The sequence below is a fragment of the Catharus ustulatus genome, chromosome 17, assembly GCF_009819885.2.
Source record: "Catharus ustulatus isolate bCatUst1 chromosome 17, bCatUst1.pri.v2, whole genome shotgun sequence".
Taxonomy (NCBI): Eukaryota; Metazoa; Chordata; class Aves; order Passeriformes; family Turdidae; genus Catharus; species Catharus ustulatus.
In genome coordinates, this window is record NC_046237.1 from 6,437,098 (window position 1) to 6,461,337 (window position 24,240).

Here is a 24,240-nt window from a genome sequence, read left to right on the forward strand (position 1 = left end):
AGAGTGTAACTGCACAGAGCTGGAAACCAGAAATGTTGTGACTGGCAGAGCAAACTGTGGGGGTGGTCTTGGTCCCTATTGTAGGTTTACTTTATGGCTCCCTAGGTTATTGCTGCCACCATGAGCTCCATCACCCACCCAAGCTCTACGTGACGAGCAGCAGGAAGCTGTGGGTGACTGCCAGGGCGCTGCTGCACCATGTGAAAGCGCTGAATGATGCTGCATTGTGTGGATGCTGACAGGGCAATGAGGAGGAGAGGCTGGCAGTCCAACCAGCCCAGACCAGACCTGCCGCCTGGAGAGAGACTCCTCGCACCCTGGAACACATCCAGGCAGGAAAAAATATTTACAGGCCCCAAACACACATGCCTGCTACATGATGAATCACACGTATAGGTGGAAGTACACAGTACCTGGGAATGTTTGCTGTAGATTAAGGAAGTGCCAGGCAGGAAGTTTTGGGGTCCAGCTGCTGCATGACTAGACCTCATTAGGTATTTTTGGTCTTACATTGCTTTGTTGTTTGCTATCTTACCTCAGTAGAAGAAGCCTGAGCTGCTGGGACTTACCTGAGTTTGTAGCTAAGAGGTCAAAGTAGTAGAGACAGAAAAGGGATATCCCACTTCCTCTGTAACAGCACCCAAATACCTCAGGGTTCACAGCACTGTTCTCGTTGCCATTTGGAGGGCAGGAAACATCTCAGACCACGCTGAGGGTCTGAACTTCAGACCCACAAGGATATTCCTTTATCAGTGAGATGGTTAGTATTTTTTTAGGAGTAGGGTTTTTATAGCCATCTGAGAAACCTTTACCACAACAGGGAATTAAACCTTCTCCTGGGTATCAAATTAGTTCAGTGAACCCAAGACCAGCCCTTCAGCTGTTTAGAAAAAAACACGAGCTATAGAAAGAATTGCCACCCAGACAACACATTTCTTGATATACACAACATTTATCTGGATTTTTGATACACCACTGCGCATTTTAAACTGCCTGGATGTCTACACATTGTTTTCCTTTCATCCTGCACACAACATCAGGAAGGGAAATGAAATCTCCCCTACCTGTGACATTCATGTCCACAATCAGCCCCTGCTGCACGTGTTCCTGGATCAGCTGCAGGGTCCTCTCAAAGATCTCCCCTGCCCTGGCTGTCTCGAGGGTGTAGGGGTCCCTCGGGTAGCGGAACAGAGCCAGGAGGTCATTGGGAGTCTTGGGGCGCCTGTTTCCAGGAATTGAAAGTGATTAAAAGATCATTAAAATTAATCAACTCTGCTCAGGGCAGCGAGACCCTACAAGCAGCAAGAGTCAGGCTCTAAGCTTGACCCCCAAATCAGTGCCTAAGACCAACATGGCTTGCATGCACATTGCAGATGATTAAAGAAAGGATATTTTTCCCCAGGAAAATGCACATATTTAATTCCTTCAGTTTCCCTGGGCTTTTTCTGTGATAGCAATTTATTTTTTCACTTTTCAACAGCTGAAACCCAGAGGGTTTCTGGCTTAATACAAGCTATCCATCCTTCCAATAAAAACATATATTGGAGTAGAAAAGGAGAGAATCATATTCACTCGAGAATTTATTTTTTATTGAGGAAATGGTTGGAATTGTTATACTATTATTTCTGTTCACCCTCCACAAAGTCACTTGCATTCATAAAATGACTACTCTGATTATTTTCCTTTTTATTCACTATCTCCAGAACCAACTCCAGCTGCCAAAATGCAGATAGAAATGACATAAGAGATGATGCTCGTGTATCCCATTTTTCCACAATCCCAAATCTCTGGGGAAGCTCTATCACATCCTACACGGTGCAGCTTCAACCTCCAGCACCGGAAACAACCCCGTGGCTTTCCTTCGCGGGTTGTCAGTGATAAAACAAGCTTTGAGAAAGCTTCATTTCTTGTGGGTTTTTTATCACCTTCCTGCTCGAGGCACTTCCCACACTCACTTGCTGAAGAGCTCGGTCCGTGTGGAGTTGATGGCGTGGTCCACGCTGCTGATGGCCTCGCGCAGCGACGTGGCCACAAACGTGTCCCCGCTCCGACCCACGTCCGTGGCTGCCCAAAGCACAAGGAAACAAAAAACCAATTTGCTTCAATTTGCTTCAATAGTACAGTAATTTCACGAGTATAAGGCGCACTGGTGTATAAGGGGCACTTTTTTTTTTTGCAGCGAGGATCCGCGTGCAACAAAATAACGAATCGGTAATGGAATCGCGCGATCGCGGGGTTTACTGGCTCGGCTCAGGGCTGGGCGGGCTTGGCTTGGGGTTGCTGCAGGTTCATACTTTCAGGTTGGCAAATTTCTGAACTTTGTCCGTATATAAGGCATTCAGGGGTATCAGGCACACTTCTGGGTTCGGACCAAAATTTTAGTCAAAAGGGTCGCCTTATACGTGTGAAATTACTGTAATTGGCCCTCCCAGTTCATGAAAATCTGCGCACCAGCTCCAGAGTGGACTCACTGCAGAACAAACCACGTTTCCGTTTGTAATAAGAACACCATGGATTTATTTTTAAGACAGATATTCTGAAGAATGTGAGCTGCCTGAAAAAAAGATGACTTTTCCAGGAGATGTCTGTGGGGATACATTCAGTTTTTTCCCAAAAAAAAAAGTATTTTTTGGTTAGCGGTTAAACTGCAAAAAGAACATGTAAAAATCACAGTGAGTTAATCCAAAATAGTACATCTGCTTCCCACAAAGATGCTTCTCAAATTCATTAAATTAATCTAAATATATTGCTCATACATTAATTTTCTGTTTGTAGAACACTTTACCTACTAATTATTTGCAGTAATTAGTAGATATTTATGATAATAATAGTTCAAACTTATGTTAACACATCTGCTCCATCATTTTAAATCAAAAATACCAAAGTTGTTGTTGGAATACCTTCAGAAGTAAAGTTTAAAATGACTACAGGATGCATTTTTTAAGCCAGGGCCTTTGTCACAGCTGAACCAACCAGTTCCCAGTTGGCTACTGGTCTGTGCTACACCAGCTGGTGAATGAGGCACCAATCAAGAATAAACCACAGAAATTATCTCAGGAATCATTTCAAATAACAAAGACATTTCTGACCATTTTCAGCTCCTTGCTTTCAACCCCTGTACAGAAAATGTTACTGAATTCATCTAATAAGTGACTCATTATCCACTCTGGCTATTGCTGGAATAGCTCTTTACTTATATTTTAAACTTTTTTGTTTGCCTTTGATTTCTTTTCTCCTCTGCCAGTTTTTTTACCTTCTGAGAGGTACAATTTCCACTCCTGATCTCTGGTTTGACCAGCAGAGGAGAGCTACTCCTCCATGTTCATTACAGTTTCCCTAACGCAGAATAGGAGATTGAAAACCAGACTTAGCTGCTATTCCCAAGAGTGGTGCATGGTCTAAGGTTGAACTTAATGATCTTGGTGGTCTTTCCCAGCCTTACTGATCCTGTGATTCTATGATTCTATGACTGAGCAGACATTTAAACCCCTGTATTTGCAGTGACAATGTTCTTCTGCTCCTCCCTTCCCCAGTGTGCGAGGTTTGGTCAGAGGATGATTTGTGAGCACAATTTAATAAGTTTCTCCCTCCCAGCAGAGGCAATAACTACATGGACACTGACAGCTGGGCCTGCAGGAGGAGGTTTAAGACAACACCTTTGGCTTTGCAGGGAGCAACTGCAGCTCAGCTGAGCAAACAGCGAGGGGCAGCTGGGACGTGCGTGGGCTTTCACAACTGGGTGACTCCATCAAGGGACCTGTCTGCAAAGAAGCTGAAGAAATCATTTCTTACATAATTATCTGTGCAAAGTGTAACTGTGAACAGAGCACAGCACCCCCTTACACGGAGCCAGGCTCAGGGATACGGTACCAGTGATGGTGAGCTGCATGGCACTCGAGGTGAAGCCAAAGGGGTTCCTGGCTATGCACTCGTATCTGCCCTGGTCAGCCACACCCAGGTCCTGAATGGAGAGGGTCCCGTCCTGGCTGACGTGGAACTTGCCACTCTCTGTGATCTGGATGCCCTCCTGTTGCACCAGCAAAAGAGAGAAGCTGTATCAGAGCACGGGAGGCTTCCCACCAGCCCAGCCTGCTCAGCAAACCCAGGGATGGATGTGATGAACAAATGTGGCCACCAGATGTTAGCATTGCTCTTCCAGAGAAACCAGAGAGCAGTCCAAGGACACCTGTTCCTGATGGCATCCACGGTGAGGAGCTCAGCTCCTGCCCAGGTGATCCCCACAGACATCCCACAGACACCCCACAAACATCCCACACAGACACCCCACACAGACATCCCACAGACACCCCACACAGACACCCCACACAGACAGGCTGGCTGGAACAAGTCCCAGGTCCGGATGCCCTCACAGAGGTTTCATGGCACAGAATTCAGTTGAAATGTTTTCATTTTTAGGACAACCAGAAACTGATGGATTTTTGCTGGCTTTGATCAGCAGATCCCATCTTTTGCTGGCTCTGACAGCATCACTCAAACTCAAGCTCTCAGCCTGGCTGGGGCAGAAGTGACTTTAGGGTTTATTTTTATATTCTCCTACTTCTTAACATCTTCCTGCTGCCCTGCCACAACCTAAAGCTTGTTCTGCTGCCCTCTCAGGCCCTTTCCTTCTGCTCCCACTGCTGGCTAGCCCACAGAAAGCAGCAAACGAAGAAAGCTGGTTCACCTCCCACCAGACTTTGTGGGGTAAGTGTGGCTCAAGCATTTTCTGTGCCTGGCTGTGCTCAAAGGCAGGGCAGGTAACAAGGGAAGGTCCCGAGTGTTGCACTATGGAACAGCAGGAAACAAATCAGAAATTCATGTAATGAATTCTTGGAAAGAGCAGCCAGGCTGCTGTGTGATTTTGAGGGATTGTGGTTTTGCCCCATCAAAGCTGGAGCCAGCAAGCCTCATCCAATACCATCAGTAGGAATCCTGGATATAAGGACAAACTACTTAGAAAAAAAATCGATTTTCATGTTATTCTTTCTTTTTTTCCAGGGATGGTCAATCAAGTATTTATAACATCCTGGAATGTCACCGGCTTCAAGTGACTCTTTTGGAAGGAAGAATAGGAGAACATTTGCTGCAAGGCTTTGAGCCTGAAAACCTGCAATGCTCTCTTAAAAACCCCAAATCAGTGGAAATGTTGGTCTTTATCCACGTGTAGTGCAAAGCTCATGAAGCTGGGAGAGGTGCTGAAGGAGAGGGTTGTTTAATTCTGGGGAGAATGTGAAATCACCACGTACCTTGACCCAGGTTATGGTGGGGCGAGGGTCTCCCTGGGCAGCGCAGGAGATGGAAACGTCCTGGCCTGTCTCTGCCACCAGGTCTTGGGGGGGATGAAGGAACACCGGGATCACTGTGCAGGGAAAAACAGTCACTGGGGTGGAAAATGCATCAAGGAAAACAGAGAAATCTGTGTGGGAAAAAAACACCTCAGCATGGGAAAAGCAGAGCTGCTGAGCTCTGCTCTTGCAAGGGCTCTGCAGAGGGGCAGCAGCTCACCCTGTGCTCTCTGTCTCGCTACCAAGGTTTCTGTTCATAAATTTATTTAATTTATGTTCGTTATTTTCTGCTCCTCTGCACCTCTGCTTGGGGCAATTACACTGGAATGTGCTGCATCATTTAAAATCCTGAATTCAAAGGCTTTCTAGAAAAGATGCTCCAGCTGAAACAGGGATCATGACTTGCTTCAGGAGTTGTCAGATGAGGCTCTCTCAAAGTGTTAGTCAGGCCAGATTAAGTAATTATATTGATCTTGCTGGTCTTAAAACATTCTGTGAATTTTATGCTTGAAGCTTTACTGATTTCATGCTTATAGAGTTTCCTTTCCTCCAGACTGTCATTAGTAAAACCCTGCCCTGTTTGTGAACAAGAAAGGAAGTTTGCTTATTTAGAAGCATAATTGATAAGAAAAAAGAAAGAAAACTAGGCAAAAGCTTTAAAAAAAAAAAAGGAAAAAAAGAGAAGAAATTAGGCTTTAATTAAGCAAAAGCATCTCTATGTAATTTGTGGTTTACAGTGTCTTCATTTTAGAAAACCTAAATTTAGATTGAACCTATGACCTGAAAGGGAATTTGTAAGACAAATATATCAAGAGCCACAGTTAAATGTTTGCTAGAAGGAAATGTGTTTCTGTTTGAAAAAGAATTTTACAATTAGTTCTACAGGAAACACAAAATTTTAAAATTGAACATATATATATATATATATGTATATATATATTAGTAAGAACTTAATAAATACTTTTTTTCCCCCAAATCATCCAGTTTTTCCTTTAGCAGAGTGATTTTCTCGAGGACAACTCCCAAACTGCAGCAGCTTGTTACATTTTACAAACCATGGCACTCAGGAAACCTCCTTCACATTTCCCACCAGCTGATGGAGCCCTCACGGCTGGATTTCTGTTCCCAGGTTGTTGGAACCCAAAATCCTGGGAGTTATAAACTTTCTGTGCTTTCTTACACTAAACCCTAGGGTAACACTGCTTTTGATTTGAAGCCTTAGAGAAGGTTTCCAAATTTGAGTGATAGAGTTAAAACCACAGATATGTAATTGAATAAAAGTGTGTGATGCTACATAGTGAAAGATCTAAAATTTGAAGTTTTTAGAATATAGTAATCAGTATAAAACAAAATGAAGTTTCTTAAGCATTGTCTCTTTCTTCCTTTTTGTTCCTTCTTCTTTCTTCTTCATAATTTCAAGTAGTAATTTTTAGTTAAATAGTTAATGCTGCACTATTTAGTTATTATGTCAAAAGTATAAATAATATAAGTGTTAACTTTTCATTAGACTCTTTAGTTTTAAAAAATATTGCAACTAACTAGATCTATCTCCATTTTGCTCACTTTTAGCTGTTAGCCAGAAGTGCTGAAGAACTCTCTGTACTATAAATAAGGTTTAATAAACAACTAAGCCCAAACACAAAAAAATCCGCCTCTTGTGCTTTAATCCTGACTCTAAGTAAAGGCAAAAGGAAAAAAAAGACAAGCCACTAATGGAGCAGTCCAACTAACCCCTAACACCAGGGAAGAGCACAATCCCACCCCACAGGACCTGCCTGCTCAGATGGTTATGTATGGCAGGACTCACAGCTGGTCTGTGGGCCAGAGAGGGTTAATGAATAAGGGTATTTCTGAGAGGAATCCTATCAAGGCCATTGGACTGGAGAAGAGAAGGAGATAAGCAGGAAAGAAAACCTGCAGCTGGTAAAAGTATTTTTAGAAAAGTTTTGTGAAAAACAGAGGCGTAGACGGTTTTACACCAATGAACGTTATGCTGATCCATTGTAACCAATGAACAAAGTGTAAACTTTGTAGAGGGTATAAAAGACAGCCAGTTGTAATAACCGGGATAACAGCCTCCTGAAACGCAGTGTGTGCATTTGTACGTCACGCCCGCCTCAACAGCAACAGTCATTTACCCCAAAACCAGAGGGATGTCCCAGCTGTGCCACCCCCCGCGCCCAGCTCACCTCGCGGGGTCACCGAGAGCTGCACGGGGCGGGAGGCAACGCCGATGGCGCTGATGGCGTGGCACTCGTACTGCCCGTGGTCGTGCAGGGCCACGCGCCCCACGCGCAGCGTGCCCGTGGACAGCACGCTGTGCCGCCGGTCGCTGGGCAAGGGCCCACCTGGGAAACGAGCAGCTCGTTAGTTCCCTCTCACAGCCCTCATCCCGCTGGTGCCACAGCGATTCTTGCTTTTGTGCGTTCTTTGTGTCTGTTCGCGGCTCTGGAGGCTGTTGTTCTATCGTTTCCTAACTCCAGCATTTTTCCTATCAGACAAATTCCTGAGGGCCAGTTCTGATCTTGCTTCTTTTGGGAATCAAGGACAAGACACCTTCCCAAAACACCTTCCCAAGACACCTTCCCAAGACACCTTCCCAAGACACCTTCCCAAGGCACCTTCCCAAGGCACTTTCTCATGTATTAGATATAACTAGCAAGGAGAGAGGCTTCAGAATGGGTTGAACCAAGCGGGGGAATTACTTCATTATCTGTGTTTCTAACTGGGGATTCTGGTCATTTATGCTAATTTGATGGGCTTATAAACTGTACTGGCCCTATGTCACATGTGCTTTGAAATGTGTGCATTTTCAGCATGCAATTTGTTGTATCTGCTCCTGGACGCCTTTTATATTATTTCCTGTATTAATATTGTCTCAAAAGTGTTTTGTGTAGTTTCTAGATTTTGAAGGCATCACTATCACTGGAGGAGTCTGTGTGATAGTCACACATTTCATTTCCTTCCCAGCATCAATTGCCCTGAAACACCACCTTTACACACTGAGTTGTCTTGTCTGATCAGCTGGGAGGAGCTGGAACGCTTTTTCTTTCCTCATAAGTATTTTTTTAAGTGCATCCTGCAGATTTTTTGACCCCTGACAGATAGCAAATCACTCTTCAATTATCCAAACTCCATTTTCATCAAATAAATGGGAACATTTGGCACTGTCCTTCTAAATTTGTTGGTGTGATTTTTTGGTTTGGAAACAGTTGTTTCAATATTTTCTCTATTTCAGGAGAAAAGCTGAAAACTAAACTGCTTTGACAAACCCAAATAAAATTATCAAAACTTGTCAAGTTAGCAACTTTTTTTAGAGTATATTCCATTTCCCTCCATTTATTCATCCTCTACTTGTTCACCCCAAATACCAAAACCCCAAGCTCTCAAAAGTGGCTTTGAGATGAACAATGCTGCAGCACTTCCCCTCATCTTATCTTGCTTTTAGCATGTGAAAGCACTGTAAACTTGGTTGATTTTTTATTTATGGACTGCTGAGTGCAAACCTGGTTACAAAGTAGTTATGAATCTTACTTCTTGTCACTGTGCTCCTTTCCACATGCCTAAGATATATTTTCTGGAGGAAAACAGGTTAAAGGAGATGGAGAACATGCTGGCAGAGCAGAATTTCAGCTGGTCCTTCTTAACTCTGCATCAGGGCCATTGCTGTGGAAGCTGGAACACAATACCCACAAACTCTCCACAGCCCTAAACCATTAATTATGGCTTGTGAAGCATAAGGAAAAGTTGGAGGACCTCTGGGCCAAGCATTATTGGCTTCTGTCCCAGAAAGTGCTGGATGAGATCAGTTCAGTGGAGCCCAGCATTAAAAATTATTTGAGACTTTAAAAGTTCACCACCACCTGTTGTCTCAAAATGTTTTTTCCTAAGCTAAGAGAAAACTCTGAGGTGTGCCAGAGACTGGTGCCCCTCTGCAACATGCTCCCCAAGGGACAGTGACACAGAGCAGGCACATGGTGATACTGCAAAAGGAAGTGGTAGAATCATCATCCTCAGAAGTGTTCAAAAAAAGGGTAGATTTGGCATTTTGGGACACGGTTTAGTGGTGAGCATGGTAGTGCTGGGTTAAAGGTTGGAATTCAGGATCTTAGAGGTCCTTTCCCAATTCTGTGACTGATATCCACTGACCTGGAGTGCCCAGACCTTGCCTTTTCAGAGGGGGTGGGAAGCCACTGCAGGAAGAAGTGTGAGGCTTTCCATGGGTTTCATGCTGATAAAAACCATCACACCCCTTCCTTGCGATAGAGACTCAAGATGCTCCTTCCTCAGTGCTTAACACCATCCTTGGTGATATACACCACACCTCCCAGTGGGACTGGGTCTGTGCTGGTCACAATTTGTCCTGCCCACCACCCTGGAGCAGCAGCTCAGCTGCTCCCACCCACACCCCGTGGATGTTGGCATGGGAGAGAGAAGCCACAAGTCAAATGAAGCAGTACCTGCCCTTGTCCAGGTAATCACTGGGGGAGGGTGACCCTCAGCAGAGCAGGGGAAATCCACGCTTTGTCCCTCAGTTACTGTCTGATCCGTGGGAACGACGAGAAACCTGGGAGAATCTAGAAGGGAAAGCAATGACTGAGCAGCAGGAAACACTCCAGGGAGTTCATGGCAGCAGAACCAGTCACAGGACTCAAATACACCCTGCTGACCAAACACTGTGTCCCAGAAATGTCCCAGAATGTCCAGAGCATCAGCCTGGGAGCCCTCACCTTGCACTATGATCCTCGCTGTGGCCTGGATGGATCCCTCAGAGTTGCTGGCATTGCAGTTGTACTGCCCCTGGTCTGAGAAGGTGACATTCTGAATGAAGAGCCCCCCAGAGCTGGTGATGGTGAAACGGGAATCCTGTGGCAAAGGAGAGCCCGTGCCAAGGGTCCAGCTGACGCGGGGCTGGGGGTGCCCAGAGACCCCACACTCCAGGGTGACACTTTCCCCAATCAGCACTTCAGTGTTCTGTGGCTGGATCACAAAAGTGGGCTTGGCTGGAAGGAAAGGAGAGCTTTAGCACCCAGCTCTGCTGCCTGCTCACTGATGGGCAGAAGTTGCTTGGACTGCTCTGCAACCCAGCCACCCACCCTGGTTCTTCCCTGACACCCAAATCCTCGCTGTGAGCACTGCCCCCAGCATCTTCCCACCACCTCCTCACACCCACTCACTCAGTGCTGGAGCATCCTCACTTCTCAGTCCCCTCCACCCTTGAGCTGCAGAATTCATCCCAGCCTTCAAACTCCCCCCCAGTCCCAAATTACCTTCAATCTCTACGTACCCTTTTCCCACTCCAATGGGAACCCCTTAAGCTCAGACCTCACTTGGCTGTCACCTCTCTCTCCCCCAGCACACCAAGAACATCTTGGCACATACAAAGCTGGGACTGGCTCTGATTTAGCTCCATTCCCATCCCCAACCCCAGCTGGGTCGTAAAGGGGTGCACAAATCTCAATTACACGGGGAGCCAAAATAGCGCAGCACCACTTCCTGCGTCTTGACCTCCCCAGCAATGTTCTTGGCCATGCACTGGTAGACGCCTTTGTCCGACTCCTTGGTGTTCTGGATCATCAAGGTACCATCTTGCAACAAGTTCAGGCGGTCATCATCCTTCATGTCAATCTTATTACTGAAAAAACAGCCAGAAACAGGCAAAATCTGAAAGGAATAAAGGCTGGTGGATCCCCCTGGGGGGACCTGGGCGCTTTGCATTGCAGTAAGTTGGTGTTTCTTGGAGATATTGGGAGACTCATGACATTTGCAGCAAGAGTTCTGATTCACAGCCCTGAACTGCAGCTCCAGCTCTAATTTGCTCCCTGGGTGAGCTGCTTTTTCTCTCTCCACTGATCACACAGCACATTTACAGCCCATCAGGCGAGCACTCTGTGCCCATGTCACAGCATCGCTGCCATTGTCAGGATGTCCTGGGTCAGAAACCCTGTTCTCCTTACTCACTAAGTGCAGGTTTAACAATGAATTAATACTGCTCTTGTGTGCAGCCTTTGCTACTCAAACTCGAGGCTCAAAGGCCTCAGAGGAGCAAAAAGCTCTGAGGAGTCACCATGGGACCCCAACACAGCTTGGACTCCAACCCAGCCCGAGAGCTGAGAAACATCTTCCCTCTTTCTGCAATGGCCTGAGACTCCTGGATCCCAGCCCGTGGAGAAGGTCCCAGTGCATCCCATTTGTCCCAGCACGAAGGAATCTTGGATGGCTGCAGATGATGGAAAGGGAAGAAGGGACCTCTCTCCCCCTAGGACAAAGGCTGAACCCACTATGCAATCTAATCTGCTTGCTGGGCATTTATTTAATTCCCCTGGTGTCTCCTCACTCCAGCCATATCTCGTTTGTTGAACATTTATTATCATTACCCTTCTTACAATGCTGTCTTTGGGAGCCTGCCAGCATTTTCCTAACAAAACCTTCCTTCCAAAGGGACTTAACTCAGCCATAAACTTTTGCTCTGGGCTGAAACTCTGCCTGGTGGGGGTTTTGCTGAAGAAGCACACATTGATCATTTTTTATTAATAACCAAGCCCTGCTCAGGCTTCACCAGACAAGAAGCTCATAAAGCAGCAAAGCAGCTTCACTTCAACAGTGGGCACAGAATATTTTATTGTGCAGCATTTCCCAGAACACTCTGGCATCTAGCACAGAGCCTACACATGAATTTGTAAATTCTGTCCTTCAGTGGAGCACAGCAATTTTTCTCTTTGGAAAGAAACCTCATACCTAGCACAATCAGCCTTCAGTGAGCATTTCAGCAGTTAACAAAGGGCAAGCATGGTGGCTGAGAGCAACATGAAACAGTAATTTTATTTTTTCCTGATCAAAAGACAATTGCTTTCAGCCTGCAGAGTATGTTTATAGGAAAGTTATAAGCTCTTGGAATCCATTACAAACACAGATGAAATATTTCAAATGCAGATGAAAACACCACTTGGATTACGTGGTCACCAGAGAATGCTGTTAAAAGGAAGGTAAATATAACCCATGAAATAACCATTCCTTTTTTCTTTCCTTTTTTTTTTTTTTTAACATTGTGTGAAACAACTTTTGTAATTACAGGCAGGCACTGAAGAACTCAGTGCTTGAAAACCTTTGCCACCCAGGTCCTTGCGTGTGACTTACTTGTTGTGCAGCCAAATAATGGCAGGCTTTGGGTTGCCTTCTGCCCTGCAGGTGAAATAAACTGTGTTTCCCAAGAGCACATCAACGTCCTGGGGTTCTGAGGTTATTCGAGGCCTCTCTGCAAAACACCATTGGAACAGAACCAGTCCAAAGCAGCACAGGAATACCTGCAGCCCAGCAATGCCCCAAGAAACAGCACCAAGCACAGCTCCAGGCACAGCAGCATCCCCTCAGAGCCACCCCAAAACTCACTAACACCTGCAAATATCATGAATGGCATAATTCACCTGTAAAGGCTCTGGGGAATTGTTGCTGTTCCTATTCCCAGGATCAGGCAGTGGATCAGTTCCCACAGTCCTGACTGTACAGTGGTTCATTACAGAGCTGCTCCCTGTCTCCCCTCAAAGCAGAGAAGTCAGTAGCATCCTCACTAAGGTTGTTTTTCTGCCCTTGGCAGCCTGCAGCTTCCTGCTCCACCTGAACACAGAGCCAGCTCCCTGCAAGCCACACCACTTCCTTCCCAACAGGATTTCATTCATTATGGCCCCAATTCATCATCCTGTCCCTATCCAGCCAAGCCTTTCACTGTGTGCTTCACTTTGAGATGTACTCAAGCACCAAGCAAGTTAAACATTGAAAGGATGTGCTAAAATAGGGAGGAATTTATGGACAAGCCCTGGAGTACTTGATCTTGATTCAGCAAACAGCTTGCCCATTTCACAATCTGCATGCTCACCAGTAATCCAGTAAAACCAGCTGGATTATTCCTAGAATTGAGAACCTGTCACTTCCTCCAGTAGAAGTTCAGTGTCCTCACTCCTCAGATCATGAGTTAATGGCTCAGAAAAAAATCCCCAAAGGCAAACCCAGCACAGCCCAAACCCAGCACAGCCCCACAGTACAAAACTCTGACCCAGGGCAGATTTGCTCCTGTGGCTCAAAGCCATGGGTTAATGGCACCAGCAGCTTTCAGACTGACTCAGATATCAGCCACCTGCACGGGTAGAGCTCTGTGCTGAACTCGGTATCATTTGTCTTCCCAGCTGGCACACCACCAGACTGAAAGCCAAATGCCAGCAAAATCTTCCCACCAGGTGCTCTGGCTAATTTGACAGAAACCCCACTGTGTTTCCATGCCTGAACCAGAACAAATTTGCACTAACAGCTGTACTGTGGCACTGGGAGTGTGCTGGGGACAGCTTGTTGTGTGGCACAGTCACTCCATGTGTCCCCAGCTGCTTTCCCTAAGCCCTTCCTATCCCCGCTCCCTTGAGGTCACAGACCTGTTTGTGCCAACTCAACTCTTTGCATGGCTGTGCCCTAAATTAAGCTGTGAAATGGTGAACATTTTTCAAAAAAAGTAATGAAATCATAAGATAAAAGCTGAATTCAATGGAGAGCTCTTCAAAATGCAGCCGAGCTCACACATTTGGCTCGCAGCAGGGCCATGCACAGCTGGACTGGCATATCCAGGAGGGATGCTAACAGCCAGCCCATGTGGGTGGGAATTTCTCAAACTGACTCTACCAGCAGCAAAGCACCACGGAACTACAGCCAATGTTTGTGCCAACCTCCACTTAAAAATCAGAGTTTTGTCTTTTTCTATACGTAATAGCTAATTTTAGGATTTTTCAGAAAAAAACCCAGTTTAATATTTAAATTTAAGTTTAAAATTTAAATTTAAAGAATAGCAGCCTAACAAAAGACATCAGTTACACCACAGTCAAACACAGCATTCAGTTCCATATCTACAATGCTCCCCCTCTGGTTCCCAGTTGTGTTTCCAGCCACTGCAGCTCTCTCAGTGTTTCCCCTCTGTTCAGTCCAATGTGGGGTATTTCCTCTGCTTCTTGGTTGCAGCAGATCCTTTACCAGCCCTACTCCATGCAAAAAGCCAGGACAACACCCTCCAGCCAAAACAGAGCTGCCTCCAACAGCTCTGGGAATGTCAGCTTCCTCCTGCAGCCCCGCTGGGATTTTCCCATTCCAGCAGCGAAGGAGGGAGAAACCAGGATGCCAGCAGAGGGAAGAGGGAGGAAGAGAGCTGGAGGAAGCACTTCCCAGACCAAAGCCCAGCTGCAGGGTGGCCCAAGGAGGGGTTTGGGCTGGCTCACCACAGTTGAACTCCTGGGCGCTCAGGGTGGCGATGGAGCGGCCGTGCAGCGCGCGCGGGGCCTCGCAGGTGGCAGCGCTCTGGATGCTGCCCTGCTCCGCTGATCTCCTCAGCAGCTCTGCCAGCCACAGCAGGTCACAGTCACAGAACAGAGAGTTGGAGTCCAGCCGCCTGCAAGAGCCAGGAAAAGGCACTGAGAGCCCAGCCTGCAGCTGCTGTGCTGCCTCCTTCTCCAGGGCACAGCGGCCCTGCAGAGGGAAGGGGCACTGGGTGTTTGATTATATCCCACGGGAAAATTTGGGATATTGTGGGAATATTGAGGGGGTTGGTGGGCTAGACAGTCGGGACAAACAGAGAGATCTCTATAGGCAGGTCTTGAAGTTTGGAGTTTATTGCACAGGGCGCGGGGAAAGAGGGCCCTGCTTGGAGCTGCCAGCTCAGAGCAGGGCAGGAGGAGAGTGTGGGGTGGTAGGAGTTCTGAGTAAGAGGATGAGGTAAAAGAGAGATAAGGGCTTAAAAGTTAAGAGATTAAGAGAGTTAAGAGAAAGAATAAAGAGCTAAGAGAGAGAATAAAGAGAGTGAGTTTCCCATTACAATACAATAAATTGTCTTCTATATTGAATATTCTAATTTCCACTAACCAGTCTAATACAAGATACAAATTCTCTAACATTTGCATGCAGCCTATAGAAATCACTATATTGCCATGTTTTACTGCTTTCTTATCTCTAAACCTTATCTCAGACCCTTCCTGTTATACCTGGAGAGGTCTCTGCTGCTCTTTGGTATTTGTAGCATTATCTAAACAAAGGAAGGAGCCTTCAAGCACCCACATTGTTCCTCTCAGGCACACAGTGGAAAACTGCTATCATTTCTACCTTGCTTATGGTCTCCAAATTCTCAAAATCCTTTGCTGGACAATCACATTTATAAGGTTTTCCTGATTCATCCACCCCAACAGGATATCTCATTGCCACGATGGTTAACTAGAATGCTTAAGCAATTAGAAAGATTTAATTGAAAAACTACCATCAACCACTCCAGTTTAGATAGAAATGATTCAGTTAAACTGGATTATGGAGTTTTGGACTACATGAGACACTGAAATGTTGGGTTTTACCCTGGGATGGAGATTTCAACCCCTACTGAATTCTTTAAGAACTGCCTCAGTTACAGCTTTTCTCTTTTAGCTCCAAAAAACCCTCCCCCTTTATTTATGTGTGGATGGGATCAGACCTTTCCTGTAACCAGCTGTGAGGGGGTTGCAGCATTTCTGCACAACTGGAAGAACTTTTATTACTGCAGCACAAGCCTGAGCGCAGTGCATGGAGCTCCAGTGACCTCCCAGTGCCCCCAGCCTCTTCCCTGCACTGACCTCATTCCTCAGAGCAGTGCTATCCACCAGGATAAATAAGGACTACAGGGGGATTAGTTTGTGCCTCCTTCCCCACTGACAGTTTTACAGTCGATGGGTCTGGGCCATTGTGATGGTTTTCAAAATCAGCACAGCCATTCCAAAAAAAAAAAAAAAAAAAAAAAAAAAAAAAAAAAAAGTCTAACACTTTCAGGGTCATATATTTGAGAATGTGAGATTTCACACAGGGCCATGACCGAGTGTTTTATAGACACTCCAGCTTTTTCTCTGGCACCTGCAGACAGCATTTCACAAGATATTCCCTGTTAAAGAGGAGTGAAGCATTTTACCTGCTTGCAGAAATCACTGAGAGCTGCAGTGAGAAATACATTATTTTATTGTACTTGAAAATCATGGCAGAACACCAAAATTCTTTACCTTTTGCATTTTTTTTTCCCTCCCAAACACATCATAGAACTTCTTTCCAGAGATCATAAAACCAAAGCAAGAAAGAAGCAAGTTTAAGAGACAGACAGGTTATGTGGGAATGGCACCCTGGGGAATTCCTGCATGGAAAGGGAATCGTGCCCCTTGGCATTCCTCTGACTCATTTCAATCTAGAAAACAAGCCTTTTCTTTTATGACTATGACTTTTCTTTCCATGTTAGATACTGATCTACAGACATGTTCAAGGTCATATCCATGACCTGGACTTTCTACATTTTTCAAGGATGTTTTATGGGTTCAAACCATTGTGAAGACTTTCCAGGAACCTTCATTCCTGTGGCATTATTAAGCTGTAAGCTGATTATAATTAGACACTAGCACAAAGAAACTTTTAACTGCTTAAATAAGCTTTCAGGTCCAACCAAAACTGTTTTATAAACTTAGCAGTGGCCTTAGAAGTGCAACAAGGAAAAGCTTTGCCAACCAGGCACATTGTTCCTCGGGTCCTGCCCATCTGATTGAAGATAAACAAGTCCTCTTTGCAGGCAATGTTTTTTACTTACAGCCTTTTGAGGGATTCCAGTTGAGAGAATGTCCCTGGATGAATCCTGGAAATCTTGTTGTTGTGCAAGAATCTGCAGTGGGAGAAGCCATGCCAAAACAAAATTCAGTATTTGCACTGTGAGGATGATAACAGCCCAGGTCACAACTCAGTTTAAATGCAAAGGCTGCTCATCAAAACGGAGCTCAGTTTTTAAATTCTGTGTTTGTTTCCATGAGCTGGAGGATTTCATCCCTTGCTGGGTGTGATGTAATGTGCCACAGCCGAGGGCGGGCGTGGGCTGGAAACAGTGACTCAGGATGTGATGGAACAGGTTTGAACTGGGCCCTTCCAGCTTCTCTGCAAAGGGAGGAGAAAGGGCACGAAATCCCCTCAGATTGGACCCACCCTCTGTCTTCTGGGCCTGGGTCAGCTCCAGTTTGGAAGGGACCTTCTCCTTCCCCTGTGCAGATGACGTGACAATTTTACAAGGGCAGCACTGGACAACCCCTGCCTTACACCCCATGTAGTTATTAACCCTAATCCATGAGCAAATCTAATTCAGACATCCCACCTAAACTGGGCTTATCTCTGAACAAAACTGGGGCAAATTCTCACTTCCAGAATCTTAGCTCACACATAAAGCTCTGCAGTTCCTAGGGAGAAAACGTGATTGTGCTGAAATGCATCATCTTAGTGGGGACCAAGAGGGGATAATTAACTCCCCATTCCTGTAATGGTGGGGGAATTTATTGTGTTGGTTGCATCTAAAACTCTTAAGAGACCACTGATGAAAGAGATGAAGCAATTTTGGTAGGTGGTGGAGCAGGAGAGAACACAAAAGCAGCACAGCCCAAGCGCCAAACGCTGCACACACACCAGAGTTCAGCCTGGTTGCCCAGCTTGGAGGCTGAAAAAACTTCTTTAAAATTTAAATCCAGAATTTTTGTTGGATCCAATACAGTGACTGAGATCAGTCATGTACTGATCCAGGTCTGAATTTTCCTAAGGGTGTGGGATCCCACAATTTTATTTCTTTGGCGTGTATGGATATAAGGCACATTTCCACACAGCCCAGAAAATTCTGCAGGTTTCTCTATGGAGTGGGAACCACACATGGGCTGTTGTGCTGGTGGCTCCATTACTGCTAGAAGCAATCCTGGGGAGCAGGAGACTCCATTTCCTTACTGCTTTTGAAAAGGATGTGTGTTTTTCTTGTTAGACTTTCTCCTGACTTTATCCCTTTTCCACCCCCTTTTTTTGCTCACTCTGCCCAACAGTGACTAATGTTGCTGACCTTATGCTCAGAGTAAAATCCCACTTGGCTTGACCAGCTACAGGACTTTCTGCAGATTTATTCCTATTTAGATGGAGACCTGAACATAGCATAAAATGGGAAATTCCCTTCACATCCTCAGTCACCCTCCTACTCAACAATTACGTAAAATCTTTCTTTAGTGAAGTTTCTTTTTGCCTTTTGGAGATCACACTCCATGCTACCAAAACTGCTACACTAAATAAAGGGCTTTTCCCTGTTCCCCTTCTCCTCACCCTCTCAGTCCCAAGAAATATCCCATCTTTACTCACAGCCTTTCAAGTTTAGGCAGGTCACTAAAAGTGTCCAGCTCCAGACTTTCCAGGTTGTTGAAATGCAGGTACCTGTGACACACAAATCACAAATTAAACACAAATCACACACAAATCAAACACAAATCACACACAGATTGCAATTTAAGAGGCACAAGATCTTCCCAGATCAATCCACCAGTGCCCCCCAGTCACCACTCATCTCAGGGCAGGTGTTGAGAAGTCAGAATCCACATTAGTGTCTCCAGTTTCCACATGCAAACACAGTAGCCAACATGGTTTTTCTGCTAACACAGAATAATATTTTTAGTTCCACTAAAATCCAAAATGTGCCCTGCCACTCCAGAGCCCTAGGGGACCTCCTGCCTGTCCCAGGTCACCCCTTGCCATCAAGAAAAGAAACGTGGTGCCTGCAGAACAACTCACCACAATACCTGAGCCTCCCTGTTGCCATGAGCTGTGACATTCCAGCACAACCGACACATTCCTGACTTTTAGATGGATTTTGTACAGTCCCCAAGCTGCCCAGACTGTTCCCTTTTATTTTACACAGGCATAAATTTCACAGCAGACACAGATTAATCACAGAGCTACAAATACTCATTCTATTGTAGCTGAGTGCATTGAGAAATAATTGCCTAAGCCTCCACATGGCTGTTTGATTTGTAATGGAAGGATTCATGATAAATGGTCCAGTATCAGAGCACAAACTGGGAGAGGGTGACTCAGATTCTGCACTGGAGGGTCACAGTGGGGAAGACAGGGATGTGCTCTAATCAGTCTCAGATGTCTGCTGGGATTGCTTTGGACCTTGAGGAAAGCATCTGATCCTGTCCATCAGTCGGGTTTTACACTTTTTCTTGAAAAGCTGGCTTGTGGGGGACAGGAAAATGGGGTAGGATTTGAGCAAAGCTATTTCTTCTGGAGCTAAGCCTGCCTGGGATTGAAAACAGATGGGACTTTCAGTGGGTTGTTTGTTGGTTTTGTGGGTTTGTTGGTTTTGTTTTATTCTTTTATTCGTGACATCAAGTCTGGAACGCTCACTGCTGAAATATCCCCGTGGGCAGCATCAGCTCTCTAAGCTCAGCTTAGAGCCAGTTTCAGCTTCCTAGATTTTCTCCCAGGCATCCTTGCTGAGCTGGCTGATGAAAAAGCACATTGTACACAAGCCTGGTGGCACACCTATAGTCAGGATTGTCTGAAACTTCCAATTATGCTCTGTCCCCTTGTGCTGTCAACCTGGAGAACAGGCTGGATCCTGTTCCTTTTACAGCAAAATCCTTGGTTACATTCCAGCCCTATAAATGCTGCAGATGGGAACAATTCAGGAATCAGACCAGTTTCACCTTTGGTCCCTGTTCTCCAATGATACAAGTAATTCCTATATTTCAATTATTTAAGTAGAATAAATCATTAGGAAGAAATTGTTCCCTGTGAGGGTGTTGCAGCCCTGGCACAGGGTACCCAGAGAAGCTGTGGCTGCCCCTGGAAGTGTTCAAGGCTGGGTTGGATGGGTTGGTAGCAGCCTGGGACAGTGGAGCCCAGGGCAGGGGTTGGAATGAGATGAACTCTAAGATCCCTTCCAAGCCAAACCATTCCACCTATCCATGATTCAAACAGCCAAGCTCATTCCCTCCACCTGTCCCAAGTAAGAAAAATCCAGTCCCAATTTAGGAAGGCACTTCAGAAGAGTTAGACCTCAGTCTGCCCATCTCACCTCAACAGTGGTGCACTAAGAGCCAAAAACAAAACTCCTTTGAATAAACAGCAGAGTTTTGCTGTACACAGAAGGGGAGGAAATGGGGACAGTTGGAGTGTCACTGTGATGGACTCCAGCTGCCAGGAAAACACACGAGGCTCCCTCCATCCCAGATTCAGCACAGGGTGCCACACAGCTTGGGGAAGGTCACTGCTGTGTTTGTTTGGAACCATCATGTTCCCCCATGCAATTTCCAGGTGCTTTGCAGCACGGGAGCACCACCCTCCTGGCAGCTCCCAGGAATGCTGGGCTGCCCCAGCCCTCAGCTCACTTCATCCATTCATTCCCAGCAGAGCTTTGGATGAGAGAGAAACTCAACCAGCACCCTCAGTTTAGGTAAAGGACCAGATCTGACTCTCTGCTCAGGAATCCCCAGACACAAAGCCAGCACGGCAGCTGCCTTCTGCTTCCAGCCCTCCTGCAGACCCCTCTCTCCTCCCATCACAAGGTCCTTGGAAATAAAGGCCATGAGAAACACAGCTGGGTTCTTCCTATGCTCCAGAGGTTTGGGGGCAGGAGAAAACATATGGAACACCAGCAGGAAGAGAACTCAGCACTAACCAACCAGAACCAACACTCAGAACAGCTGTTCCCAAATGAACCCAGTGCAGTCTGGCAAATCTGGATGAGAGAAGAGCAGAAGCTTCATCCTACCCATCCCTAAGTGCCTGCTGCTCTCCAAGCCTGGGAACACAGCATGCACACAAGGCTCCTCTGTACTTACAGCTGCTCCAGGGAGCGCAGCCCGTGGAAGGCATGTTGCTGGATGCTCTGAATTTCGTTTTTATAAAGGTAGCTTTCAAAAGGAGAGAAAGGAAACAGCATTAGGCCAACTGATCAGCAGTTGGGTTCCAAAAGTCACAGGAAACAGCAATGACCCTCAACCCAAGGTAGGGTTGGTGCCTGGATTCAGGGCAATGTTTTGTGGCACTGAACTCCAAACACACACAGCACATCCTTGACTGGCAAATATTAGAAGTGGGTTGTTAGATTTTAAAGAGGTTAAGAAATTATTGAGCTATCAACTCACAGGAATTTCAGGTTCTCCAGATCTTCAAAGGATCTTCTCACGATTTGTTTTATCTGGTTATTGTTCAGCAGCCTGTTCAAATCAAGAAAGAAAATCACAGCTGATGAAGTCAGCACATGTGAGATTTGTGGCATTTCTGTCCTTGGATGCCCACTGAAAAATTCTGAGCCCAGATATCAAAGAATTTAAGATTTAATGGGGTTAGCAAGTCAAAGTTTGGGTACTCACACCAGCCAAGGCAGTGAGAAGGTTTCTCACCCAGAGGGGCCAAGTACTTCCAATATTGCAGTGTTCAAAGTATTTTCCTTACCTTTTGCCACAGTTTTCACCCCAAAGTGACAATTTTGTCCAGGAAAGGGATGAAGGGATGGGAGACAGGCAGAAAGAAGCAGTGGGGAGTGAGATATTAAATCATTGCTGCCACTCTTGTAAAACCACAATGGGTATTGCCTGATTGTGTTCAACAAGTGAGCAGGGGAGTCCAGAGCCAGTTTTTAAAAGTACAAATGCAGTTTAAAACACCAGCTCCCAGTGGAGTTATAGGAACCATAAAATGCTAATAGCTTTGCTAATCACTTTGTAACTGATAGCCACAAATGAGAAAGAAATAAATCCAACTTTGACTTCTGAGGCTGCTCAGAGACAACCTCTTTCCATCTTGGGAGCGTTGTGCCAGATTTTAACACAAAACCTCTGGAGCACATGGCACTGGGAATCTGTGTGTGACTTGTGTGTGCAGGGTGCCAGTGCCCAGAAACAGCCCAGCTCTGTAAGAGCCACGCTGTGCAGCTCTGGAACCACACAGCTGAGCCCTGCAGAGCTCTCCTGCAGCCCCTGCCAAGCCCAGCACTGAGAAAACACAATAAATCACTTATAAATAGCTCCCTCATACAAAAAGTTCAGCTATTCACCGTGGCTGCTGCGGGTCTCTGGCTGTGGGATCCCACTGATGTGGAGCTTTTAGAGTTCAACAGCCAGAGCAAGGATTTCACCAGCCACACCAATTTTTAAAATTCCTAAATGGAGTTGTAGGCAGAGAAGGAATCTCTGGCTGTGTACTGCAAAGATTTCTTTTTCAGGTGCTGTAGGAAAATCAGCAATTCCCTGTGCAAGCAGCCAGACCTGCCTATGTTGGGTCACATTCAATACATGCACTGGATGTGCATTTCCCAAATTGATTTTTGCCACAGCTCTGCTCCTCAGGAACAATCTGCCACCAGGCAGCAGGTGAAAAGGCAGTTCAGCACTTTCCCAGCAGCAAAACCCAATCTTCTGCCCCACTTTTTGCACAAATAAAGAGCAGCCAGCCTCTGCCATTACAAGCCAAGGTGTTTCCCTGGGCAAAAACAGTTTGTGCAGGTAAAGGATGGAGAGAAAAGACAAAGAGATGGGGCGAAATGGTAAAAAAAATGTGGGAAAAGAAGATGAAGGTAATATCAAACATCTCAGGGATGACAGAAGATATAACAGATGTCAGAAGCACACATATGTGATGGAAGCTTCACAAGTTCTCCCCAGGCACCTGAGCCACAGCAGCTTTCCACCAGCTTTTTCTCAGATGAATTACACTGAGAATCAAAAAAAGCATGTGAGAAACTCAAGGGGAAAAACAACTTTGGAAGTCAGGTAATGAGGGGTTGACAAAAACCTCATTATCCTGGATCTGACTATCCTCCTGGATTAGCTGCCCCATACCATGGGTGTCCCCTCAGCCCAGGGCTGGGCACAGGTAGCCTGAAGAGGTTAAGGCAGAGAGTTGGAAACTCCTGCACAGCTGGAAGCAATGGCTCCACACACACAGCTGAGGTCAAACAGCCCAGGCTCGCTCATAAGGATGTAAAAATGATGTCAAGTCCTTGGAACACACGATCCTGCCTGGACAGCCAGCTATGCTGAGTGGAAACACAGCCCCTGAGCATCAACCCAAAGGTTTATTTGATGACTGAACACCCAAGGGCTGGAAATGACTGCCTGAGGGCAGTGTGGGAGAAGGACAGAGACAGCACAGGCACCAGCCATGCTCCCCTCCCTGCCCCATCAGCTTTCATCTCTGGCCAGAGCAGGACAAAGGCAGCTCCTTCTCTGCTCTCTGATCCTTGGCCCCACTTCAGAGCACACAATGGGCTGACAGGATGGTGCCAGCACCAACATCACTGCCATGGATGTGAGCACCTGAACCCAGCAGGCACTGGCCATTGCCTCCCAGGGGACAGGTGACAGGGGCCAGGTGAGCAGGGTCACACCAACATCCTGAGCAACACCAACATCCTGAGCAGCCCCACGCAGCAGCAAGGTCTGGAAGCCCTCCCTGATTATCCTTAATGCTCAGAGTTCAGACCAGGACTGATCTCCAGTGGGATTCCAAATTGCATTATGATGTCTGGCTGTGTTTTGGGGCTATTTAAAAGCATTATCCAAGTCTGTTTTATTGTCTTTGCTATTTTGTGCAGTTCAAGGGAGTGTAATCACTGACCCAGCCAAATAAGATGAATCCTGGAAGTTCAGATGGCAAACAGCACACAGGGCTCTTATCTCATCGTCTGATACTTAAAAATTTGTTCATTGCCTGATTTATAAGAATAAAAAGTGCATGGAAGAAGCCATCTCTGCTTCCTGTCTCAGGATTCCCCATTGTAATGGAAGGATAAGTCCTGGAAAACATTCGAAAGTGAGATAATGATGAAGTCCATAATAGCCCACTTATTCCAAAATGCTTTCAGAGAAATCCATGGACAAGGCAGCACATCTGGCTCCTAGAAAGACTTTGGATGGCTCCTGCACAGCTGTCTGCTGCTTGACTCCTGCAATTCACTGAGGCAGAGAAATGTGCAAAATCCTGGCATGGCCTGGCTATCAGTCCCAGCTGCCATCCATGGCAAAAATGTCCAAATTCCTGCAACCCTTAGAGGGCTGAAAGCTGAGACCCCAGGTCTGCTGGGAATAAATGCTCTGGCAGACAGAGGCTGGGAAGATCATTATCATCTTAA

The 24,240-nt window shown here is 46.0% G+C and overlaps 1 protein-coding gene across 1 annotated transcript in view; it reads right to left on the reverse strand.

Annotated features, from left to right (window-relative positions):
• LOC117004133 (peroxidasin homolog) overlaps positions 1-24,240 on the reverse strand; it is a 46,072-nt gene that overhangs the window by 7,303 nt on the left and 14,529 nt on the right. The window contains exons 3-16 of the mRNA XM_033074634.1: positions 21,254-21,325; positions 20,948-21,019; positions 18,465-18,536; positions 16,900-16,971; positions 14,537-14,706; positions 12,423-12,540; positions 10,751-10,920; positions 10,016-10,288; positions 9,746-9,862; positions 7,475-7,633; positions 5,247-5,359; positions 3,871-4,027; positions 1,956-2,064; positions 1,065-1,222 (exon numbers count right to left, since the gene is read on the reverse strand). Coding sequence (XP_032930525.1) covers positions 1,065-1,222; positions 1,956-2,064; positions 3,871-4,027; positions 5,247-5,359; positions 7,475-7,633; positions 9,746-9,862; positions 10,016-10,288; positions 10,751-10,920; positions 12,423-12,540; positions 14,537-14,706; positions 16,900-16,971; positions 18,465-18,536; positions 20,948-21,019; positions 21,254-21,325 — 1,832 coding nt within the window. The remainder of the gene's footprint in view (positions 1-1,064; positions 1,223-1,955; positions 2,065-3,870; positions 4,028-5,246; positions 5,360-7,474; positions 7,634-9,745; positions 9,863-10,015; positions 10,289-10,750; positions 10,921-12,422; positions 12,541-14,536; positions 14,707-16,899; positions 16,972-18,464; positions 18,537-20,947; positions 21,020-21,253; positions 21,326-24,240) is intronic.